Here is an 11514-nt window from a genome sequence, read left to right as displayed (position 1 = left end):
ATCAATTAATAATACTAAAAATAAACATACTGAAAAATAAGAAAATACATTCACCGTGTCCTAATCGAAATCTGCTATAAAACGTAGTCTTTGAAACTCTGCACCGCTAACTGCTCATTTCCCTCTGCTTAATATGATATATTATTTCCAGACCCCAGTTGGCAAATGTTCAATGACGAATACCATCTCTGTAATAATACGTAGCATTCAGTAAAATGTTCAACAATATACTTATGAGTTATGACCAATGCGTTACAGATATTATATATTATACGTGTAATGTTTAATTTGTATTATACCTATTATAACTATTATGTGTAAGTTTGTATTTTTTAATATTGTATTCAAGGATTTATTAGTTTTATACCCAACCGACTACCGGAAATACATTGAACCCTTTAATGTTTATTCGTTTGTATTTTAATAGTTTATCCACGAATTTATTCTTATTACTAATTTATAATTATAGTAGGTGTATTAATTGTATTTCAATAATTTATAAATAATATGACAATTAATTATATATTAGTTAATAAATTTTGAAACATTCTGTTCAAGAAAATAAAATAAATGTCAGGGACATAATAATAGGTACCTAACGCATTCGTGTATGTAATTACATTTACACTATTTATATAGGTACCTATACCGAGCTATACGACTATACACGGGGTGATCAGGATAGGTAGTATATAGCTATTGTTACAGTGTAGGTACTAGGTACCTACTGAATACACTAATAGTCGGAAATAAGATTTTTAAAAACAAGCTAAATTAATTGAGCGTATAGTTATTTTATGGTTAGCGTTGTTCGTTTATTTTACTTTAATATCATGGATACCCTAGTGGAAGGTATATTTTTTTTTGTTAAGTTTTTAAATAATATATATGTATATAGAAATGTTAAAATATATTATTTTATATTATTAATGGATACGGAAAAAAAGTAGTGGATAGTAGAAATTTGAAATTAGTGTTTTCAATTAGCTTAACTTGTCATCTAAACGTTATTACATAATTTGATTGCGGCAAGTTTCAGCACAATACAATATATAGAACCTATTATAATTGTATAATTTTATATTAATATAAACTTTAGAATTAGAGAACAATTATTATAACTCTCAATAAAACCAAATGACAAAAAAACATACTTTATGTTTTAACTTAATAGTTTAGTTTTATCATTAAGACAAATACCTAAACATTTGTTTAATTAAAAAAAAAATTTATCATAAGACTTCAGAAATTTGTTTACGGACTTTATGGATGCACACTGCAAAAACTAAGTTAAAAAATAAACTAAGCATCCGAAAAAGAAATCATTTTGTCCTGCTAAAAATCCTTTTTGGAACACTGTGCGGCGTTTGTATTATTCGATCTCGCGTATTTTATACATTTCCAGCTCGGGTCTAAAATATGCGTAGTGCGTTACTTGGATAGCACATTTTTCGTGACATTAAATATTTATTTTAAATCTTAAAAGTAAATATTTAAGCCCCGAAAGAATATGAAAACAAATTTACTTTTAATATCGACTCTTTCGACTGAATCCGTGACGTGTGTTCACTGCGATGCCGATGTGAAAATGCTCCAGATACAGAACTAAAACTATTTTGATTTATAAAAAATAAAACCATACGGAACGCAGTATGTTTTTTGTTCTGTTCATGTCTGTTTTGTTAATTGACATTTTAGAATTTTTAATCGACTGTGTCTTCTGCAACGACTTTGAGAATTGCCATAGAATATACATGATAGGTAGATATTATATTACGTCAATATGATGAATCCATAGATATAATATAATACAACTTTTTATGTCAAAGAGTTCCGTGTTAAGGAACAATTTGTTCATTGAAATTTTATATGACAATATAACCAAAATAGTTTACAATTTAATATTTATAATTTAAATTATAATAATAAAATATATTATTTAAATTATTATTTTCGTTTTCATATTAATTTAACTAGGTATTGATTAAGGTGGTGAATAGATATTAGAAGCACAAGCATATTTTCATAAAAGCATATTGTTTTTTTAATAAATCATTAAATAAAAATGTGATTTCTGGTTTATAGAGTTAACCAAGAGTTAACATAAAGGTATACAGTCAAATGTAGGTATAGTACCGACTTTAATACCTGCAACTAGATTTGTAAAATTCCAAGTCTAACATTTTCTCCCAATACTGCCGAGCACAAAATGTATAATAATGATTTACCTAATATATGTTAAGTTTAATTGTATCGGATGTATTTTAGATTTTGAGCGGATCGATCGAATGACTGTATTGATTTTATAATAATGTGTGTTGTTTAATTTTTTAATTTTTATAATTAGGTATATTTTTTGTGTCTGTGTAATCGATAAGAATTCGTAATAAAGATTCTATTTTCATATATAATATACCAAAGGCACTCAGTATGACGCAATAATTTGTTTATTTTTAGTTTCATTGTAGGTATTTAGTATTTTAATATATAATAATATACAAAATTGTGTTTTCGAATAATAATTTATTATTTGTATTAGTAGGTACCTACACCATAATAGGGAATTAAAATGTTGTCAACATTTCAATTTGGTAGGTGTGATGCATAAAATATAAATGTTGTACAAATGTATTTTTGCTGTTTTTAGGCTGCTGTTAAGATCAATTTATGAGAATCTTTGCATTACATTGTTAGGATTTTTTTTCGTGAATAATCATTTTATAGAAGTTACTTACATATAGGTACGTCGATCAGAAACTATTTACACTGAATGTTATTAGTTAAAAGCTATTAAAATATCCAGTATTTGTATTTATTTGTTAATAATAATTAAGACATTAATATTAGAAATAATGTTGTTCCTTTCACAAAATTGTTTTTAATGATTCTTAATTTAATTTACATTTATACTTTTGGAATTTATCCCCAAGTGACCACTGAATAATCGTTCAATGATGAATTTAATAGTTATTACAATACTCGGATTATAAATTAGAATAAACTGAAGTTTCCATCTTCTACTACAACATTATTTCATATTTTATTTAATCGATTTTCATTCTGCCATCTTGTTCCGGTGATCTTATACCGTTGCACGTAATATAATACAATTGATACTAGTGATACCCGATTGTTTAATTAAATTATTTACACGATTTCAATCGAAAAAGATTTATGAAGTATATACAACCGCCAATCCCCTCAATTTTAATTTTTGTGGATCGAAGCTCCCTCGCTAAGAGAGTACCTACGTTTTAAGACGATGAGTCTTGATAACAACGAATTTATATTAAAGTGTATGGTTATAATATATAATTTCAAAATATTTAATAGGTACCTATTTCTATAAGAGGGTATAAACTGTACTAAAAAAGGTGTAAGTATGCTAATAAAATATATGAGGTGTATAATGTATATAAAATATAAATATTAATAATATTATATTGTTTTAAATACTTAGCGCAAATCTAAGTTAATACCCGACGTATAGTATATGCAAAAAGGTACGTGTATTAAACTTGGCGTGGAGAAACGAAGACGGGTTTGGACGGTTCGGGCTCGCGTATTTTATACATTGCACTTTTGGGAGTAAACGTATAAATGCTTCTACGTCTCCCAGTTAACAGATTGTCCGTGGCAATAAATATTTAATTTAAGTCTAAAAAGTAAATGTAAAATAGTAGGTAATAATATGAAAACAAACTTACTCGTAAACATCTACTCTTCCGGTGAAACGTAGCTAGAGTGCCGCCATCGCCGAAGAAACAGCTATCTTCATCCATCTTTATCTAATCATCTCACTCCGATGAGCTGAAACTTGAAAGTATCGAAATATTTTATGAAAATAACCTGATCATAATGAAATTTGCGAGTTTGTGTTAAAACTTACATTATAATATGTACGGTTTAACAAACTGTCCGTTTATATTGGTGGCATATTATTTTTTTGTTCACTGAAATCAAAATATACAATATATTATATTTATTATACAATAGTATTTGCTGAAATTATTAGAATTGTTAACCGTCGCCGACGAATTTCGACAATTAACGATTGCCATAGATATTATAAAATATATTATTTACTATGATAAATCCATAAAACTTATATATTATAGTATTATACTCAGTACCTAAACGGTATATTGATAAATCGTATGTTATTTTACAGAAATCTTTATCATCTGCAATGCACCTATTCTGGTTTTCTATTTCAATTATAGTTTGCATGCCAAATTTAACTATACAAACTGGTCCGCAAGTTTATAGACATTCTAATACATTCTCCCACCAGTGCCAATAGACACAGTGTTTGAGAAGTTATATTTTTTTGGTACCTAATTAAAAAACAATAGGAATTATTATAAATTACCTATGTAGGTACTTGTCCAAAACTCTACTACAGGGAAATCATTGGTTTTTTATGGTATAGCCTTACGAAGTTCACGATTTTCGGTGTCTTACGCACCCGTACAACGCTTAAAGTTTACCGAGCTTAAGTATAACAAATTAATTTTTTTTTTTAATCTAGGTAAATCAACGTTTTAAAATTGATGATGCAAAAATAATTCTTTTTTGACCTCTCAAAGTATCAACTAGATTCACTTTCCTATCAGAAAAGTTACTGTTGAAGAAAATCCAAGGACTTTTACTATCCTAAAAGGTGATGACAGAAACAAAAATAAAAAATAAAATAAAAAATAAAAATAAAAAAATAAAATAAAAAAAAACACACATCATTGTAAAATCAATACATTCATCGCTTCGCTCAGAATCTAAAATTGAAAGAGGGTGTTGGCGCCCGCAGGCAAATGCATTTTAGAAAACCAAAAAAAATGTGGAAAAAAAGTTACTGCAGGAATACACATTATAAAGTACAAACTAAAACGTCCAGAATCTTAAACAGAAAAAAGCTAATAGAAATATATAGTTCATTAAAGAAGGATTATTCATAGGGTACGAAGTTATCAATGTTCAAGTCTATACAAAAAATTCAACTAGTCACATCATGACTAAAAAAAAAATTGAAGGATGGTGTGAGCGCCCGAAGGCAAATGCATTTTAGAAAACAAAAAAAAATTGAAATTAATTATATTGTGTGAATACACATTACAAACTTCAAACTAAAATGTCCAGAATCTTAAAGAGAAAAAACTATTCAAAATATTTAGTTCATTAAAGAAGGATTTTTCATAGGGCACCAGGTTGCCAATGTTTAAAAAATGTATACAATTTCATTACCTAAAGATAAATTCATAAAAAAAAAATTGAAAAGAAGATGTGGGCGCCAGCGGGCAAAAAAAATTTTAGATGGCACTGGCTTGTTTAGTTTAAAATATATGATATAATATAATCTTTATGATCTGTAATATATTCTGGTGTTCGATGAAAAATATTGAAATAAGCTAAAAATACATATTTTTTTGGTTTTGAATATGAAAGCTGTGAGATGATCGATATGAATTTCGTGAGAAATCTAGAGGTACTAGAAAACTGAGACGAGTGTGTCGAATGAAATAAATAAAAAAATTGATTAACACAACAATTGGTTAAAAATTAATTTAATTCAAATAATGAGATGAACCTTATTAGATCATTTAAATTGTCCAGAACAAGCCCCCGGTTGATGGTCGCATGCCAATTTTAACCATATACTAGACCACAAGTTTATAGACATTCTATAATGTATTCTCCTGCCGGTGACACTGTTGGGGAAAATATATTTTTTTAGTAATTAAATTACGATACGAATTATAAATTACGTAGGTACTTGTCCAATACTCGACTACCAGAATTCAATTTAAAGAATGTGATATACCTAGGGAACCTATCGATCGATTCTAAAACAGAAACTTAACCTAGGCACAAATAATATCACAATATAAAATAGTGAAATGTGAAAATTTGAAGAAAATTTCCCTTAGGTATATCCCGTAAAACCCCCCCAAAAAAACGTACGTTTGAGGTGTTCTCTTAAAACCCAAATGTTTAATGCCCGTATCCCGTATGCATAGAAAATACATGTTTCACATTTACGAAAACTAAAACTATCGTGACGGAACGGAATTACGAAGAACGTATAAGACAAAAATAATCGTCACCAAGTGGTAGGTATCTGCCAAGTGATCTGCTATGTACTTACAAATTATATTAAATAACATTAATCATTATGTATTTTCTTATTTTATTAGGTAGGTATAAAAACCTACCTTCCTACTTATAAAAGCATTGCCTAATCATTGATTTCAAATTTTAAAAATTATTCTACTATAACAATAAATTAACAGTTGTAGGCAAAGTATTATAATTTAAGGTATTTTTCATAATTTTTGCACACCTATAACAACTGGGTTTTAAAAATTACTCTACGTCTAGCGGTTATATAAGTTTGTCTGACAATAAATATTTACATTAGGTCTACCGCTTCAACAGAGTAGAAGGACAAAACTTACGTAATTATTTATTCTTCCGGCGAAACGCGTTCCCTTCGAGTCTATATAATATTGTCTATAGTGTCAGAGCTGTGCATCTCCGCCAAGGAAAATGCAGCGCGCGTCTTCATATATCCGATCCAAAAGTTCAGTCTGGAAGTATTGAGATTAATGGCATTTATAAAAATAGCCAATAGGCACCTAGTTCAAATAGTTAAATAACCAGAATGGAACGAAATATGTGAGTACGTATTGAAATCGCTGTTCGTCTCAGACGATTGTCATTTGCCATAGATTATTTATAATTATAACCTCACCGTCTTAATCATAGAAAATATATATAATATGGTCCTAACCGATGGATGATGGATATTTTTACATTGTCTTCAAAAAAACATTTATTTGTTTCTACTAGATGCAAATGCGGAAAATTGAATTCAAACTTATAATGTAGATAACGGTTTTTTTACTTGGTAACCATTCATTTATTACTTGGTTTATTAACAAATTCTAATTGATATAAAATAGTAATTGAATAAAAAGAGTTTTATTGATCCCAATATTTAAAAATAATGTTTCGAATAAAATAATAAAAAAATTTTAAGAAATACCTATTAATTAATATGTATTACCTTAATAACAAAATAACTAAATAAATTCGTAGCTTAATAAAATGTCCAGAAAAATTAAAAGTCCAATTTAAACGAATATAAAATAGAATTTAGATAGGTGTATAGGTAGTGTATTCGTTATATTTTGAGTTTCATTATAGCACATCAGTCAATCAGATGCTATTTAATATTTTAAAATAAAAAACTTCGACAGTAATTCCATATTGGCAAGTGTTAACTGAAGACCGAAGTTATAGTATCGAACATAATGGGTACGTAAAAAAATAGAAATATAATTTAAAAAAATTACCTTTATTTAATTGTATTTAATTTTTTTTTAATAAGTTTTTATAATATTGACTTCAACCCATATAAATGTTCTTATTTCATTTTTCAATTCGTTGATAATATATGAAACGAATTCTTTGCTTGGAAAGCAATGTTTAGAAAATTCAGAAAATGCAGTTTATATTTAAATCCGTGGCCTAATTATAAATAATAATTTCTGATGCATTGATGCTGAAGAGTGAGGGAGGTGCACAATCAGCCGAACCTGAAATCTAACGTCTTAAACACTTATTATAAACAATTTTTCACACACGCGTCATGGTATGAAAATAAAAAATATTTATAATTCATATTTATACCGATTTTCTACCGATTTATACCGATCTTCTATATTAATAATAATTATAAATATATATAGCAATAACAAATCATTTTTGAGTAGCGGCCCACCGCGAAAGTTCCCAGTATCCCGCCGGCCCAGTCCGCCCCTGGTTCATATTGTAACCGAAAAATCTAAATAATCTATTATAAACACAGTTACTTTTTACAGATATTATAAGTTTTTATATATTTTTTTTTTAATAGGAAATTTAAAAATGACAATATTTAATAATATTAATAATTGTTTTTGATTAAAAGAAAGTATTTAAATACATGCATATAAATAATTTAGAACATAGAATTAATTATGCAATGAAAAATTTTGAATTTTATTCCGTAAATCATGATATATTTTCAATTTTCTATAGCTTTGGTGAACTAAACTGTTCATTCATCGGCCTCTTTAGGACATACAGCGCTCCCGGTGGTGACGACTGTCTGTAGTAAAATTTTCAATCAAATTTTCAACGAATGGATCATAGCAGGAAAAATGTCTCACTGTCCATGACGTCATTACGCCGTATTGCCGTTTATCATTGTTGATAACAGTAGACAAGCATATTATACAAAACGCGTTTGCGGCATTTTTAAAAAAATGTATTTGAATAGTAAGTTTTTTTTTCTGTTTAAATAAGAAATTATTTAGTAAAGGTAGCTGATATATAATTTTGGTTTATCTATTTAAAACAATAGAAAGTAACAACTTTTAAAATAATAAAAAAATAATAAGTCTTAAATATCTTAAATCGTGATAATATGCTTGTCTACTGTTATCAACAATGATAAACGGCAATACGGCGTAATGACGTCATGGACATTTTTCCTGCTATGATCCATTCGTCAACTGTCCCCATATATCCATAGATCATGTTCTTATTATCAATGTTTATATAATTTTCAATTTTCATAATCGTCCCTAAAAATATGTACATAATATACATTTAGTAAACATTGTTTAATTTTCTGGAACTTAACATAATATTATAGTGTTTCCATTATCATTGTAATCTCTCAATTTTATTTCACAATCGGGTAACAAATTACAATGTCCGAGTACAACAAAGTCCGGGTATCCAAGTTGGTATTAAAAAACGAAAAAGTCAAGTAAGTCAAGATTAAAATGCTTCAGATAATATTTGAAAACTTTTTCTGTGAGACTATATTATTATTTAGTTATTTAAGGTGGTTCTGCTATATAATTTGAAGTATTCAAGTAAACTGGGATATTATTATTGTGTCACGGAAAAGAATATAATTTTATATAATATTATGTGTATAATATGAATATAAAAATACTGAATAATAAAATAAAAATCCATTTAATTATTTTCAGGAAGAAGAAGAAGAAAAATAAATCTAAGAATAAAGATGAAAAAATTAATGTTGAAGAAATTCAAGAAAAAATTAACCATGGTACATTGAAGATTAATCAATTTGTATTATGTATGATATCATAAAAAAAACATTTTTTTTTTTTTTTATAGGAAACTGGGCAGAGGCTAAATTGGTTAGCGAAATTTCAGGACCAGTAGCTCTTGAATTTGGTTCTCAGACCTATGTTACTGCAATGGACAATGGGCTGTTTACACTAGGTCCTCCTCATGATGAAGGTTAGTACTCATACAGTTGTTTCATTTGTAGGATGGAAGTGTGGCTTTGTTTCTTCTATTTTCCTAGAACCCAAATTGGAATGGGATGTTAGTTAATTTTTAATTTACAAAGATCATCTAATCACAATTTGCTTTTATTTCTTAAATTTAAATGTTGTAAAATGGATTAAGTACCTAGTGTATAAAAAAAAGTATTAATAAATAAATATATTTTGGAAAGTAAATTATAATATTCAGTAAATATTAGGTACATAATTTAAATAAAATTTATTTTCATTTTTCTTATTAATTTTAAACTTTTAATGTAAAAACTCATGTTTTTGTTTTTATTTTATAGGTGACGGTCCTTTACCTGAAGAAATCTTAACAGCTATTATTGTCAATGAAACAAGAATTGCTTTAAAGTCAGGATATGGGAAGTATTTAGGTGTTGATAAAGATGGAACTATAGTCGGAAGATCTGATGCCATTGGACCACTAGAACAATTTGAACCAATTTTTCAAGTAATAACATTTAAATATCTTACAAATTGTTATAATTTATTATTTAACATATTTATCATACTATTAAATTATGTATATATTAAACTAACAATATATTTTTCTAGTCTAATAATTTATTTGATCAATAGATCCTCAAAGACTATTGTTTCTTTCCTAACTATTGAAAATATTAAACACACCTATTTTAGTTTTCAAACTTTTTATTTTGTCAATTATATTTAAAATAATATAAAAATATAAATCTATTTATAAGCATGTAAATTTAAATTAAATAAATATTGATGTAAGTTTTATTTTATTGATATATTACAGGATAACAAATTGGCAATCCTATCTTCAACTGGATGTTTTATAAGTATACGAGATGAAGATGACTCTTTGGTTGCAAAAAATCGAACTGCTGGTCCAAATGAATTAGTGAAAGTTCGACTTCATGCTATTGAAAATACAGAAGAAGCGATCGATAAATTGGACGAAAAGAAAGGGAATATTAAGGATATAGAAAAAAATTATGTGTAAGTACTAAGCATTCTCATTATTTATTTATGCCCGTAGTATCTACATATATATCTACTACATATTTAAAAAAATTATCATCATATAAACAGTTATATTTATATATAAAATTTTCTCATTGATATTTTATCCTTCAATATCATGTTTAATTTTTTTTGGACCTTGAGGCTAATTGCTTTAGAATACTTACCTTGAAAAACATATCCAAATGTATTGTTTTATAATCATATTTATTATTTTATTAGAAAAATGTTCCAAAAATTTCAAGATAAGAAGATGCGTATGATTGAAGGAAAAAGAAGTGAATTAAAAAAAGCTCAACAAGAAGGAAAATTACACGAATCATTATTAGACAGAAGAGCAAAAACAAAAGCAGACAGATATTGTAAATAGTACCTATACATTTTTTAAATTATATTATTTAAATGTATCATTAGGTATCAAATTAAGTGTAATTTTTTTAAATTAAATACAATATTTTACATTAAACTTTTTAAAATGAACTGTCAAATTATTATTTTTTTTTATACTTTTTAAAAGTTCAAATTTAATGAAATATTGCAACTATATAATATCTTGAAATGTTTTTTTCTAAAAAAGTTGTCCTTATTAAGCCTTCTAAAACACTATTTATAAAATCAAAGGAAACCTCAAAATATTGTTTAATTTGACTTATAATATGTGCTATTTAGGTGTCTTAGCTCTAAAACCACTTCTCGATAATTTTACAATATGTGTTCATGTGTTTTGCTATGTTCCATAATGTCTACGTCGACTGGCTTAATAAACCTAAAATTGTGTGGCATCCATAGGCGTAATTTCAACTTTTGGTTTGGGGGGGCTGAATATATTAAAGGTAAGCAGACCATTGCAATATAGCATATTAAAATTGTATGTCCAAGGTTTTTTTTTGGGGGGGGCTTAGCACTCATAAGTCCCCCCCCAATTTGCGCTTATGGTGGCATCCTCGAACAGTTAAATGTAACTTCATTATTTACGCAGATGATTGATATAATATTATGTACTAAATTGTAATTTTAATTATAATATTTAGTAAAGGCGTATAGCTGTTGACTACTTTGTGAGGTGTGGGCTCTATATTTTAGTTGTATATATAGTTATATGGTAAATGGTAATATATTAAAAGTATGATAAAATATACAAGCATAGCCA

The 11514-nt window shown here is 27.1% G+C and overlaps 1 protein-coding gene across 1 annotated transcript; it reads left to right on the top strand.

Annotated features, from left to right (window-relative positions):
• Positions 1-8401: 8401 nt before the first annotated feature.
• LOC132952094 (protein FRG1 homolog) lies at positions 8402-10845 on the top strand. The gene is made up of 6 exons (XM_061024241.1): positions 8402-8815; positions 9045-9124; positions 9196-9321; positions 9659-9825; positions 10138-10340; positions 10587-10845. The coding sequence occupies exons 1-6, from the start codon at positions 8757-8759 to the stop codon at positions 10732-10734; spliced, it is 783 nt and encodes a 260-aa protein (XP_060880224.1). The 5' UTR covers positions 8402-8756; the 3' UTR covers positions 10735-10845.
• Positions 10846-11514: the final 669 nt, after the last annotated feature.

The sequence above is a fragment of the Metopolophium dirhodum genome, chromosome 9 (assembly GCF_019925205.1).
Source record: "Metopolophium dirhodum isolate CAU chromosome 9, ASM1992520v1, whole genome shotgun sequence".
Lineage (NCBI taxonomy): Eukaryota > Metazoa > Arthropoda > Insecta > Hemiptera > Aphididae > Metopolophium > Metopolophium dirhodum.
The sequence above is the reverse complement of the archived record's forward strand: the minus strand, read 5'-3'. Positions and strand labels throughout refer to the sequence as shown.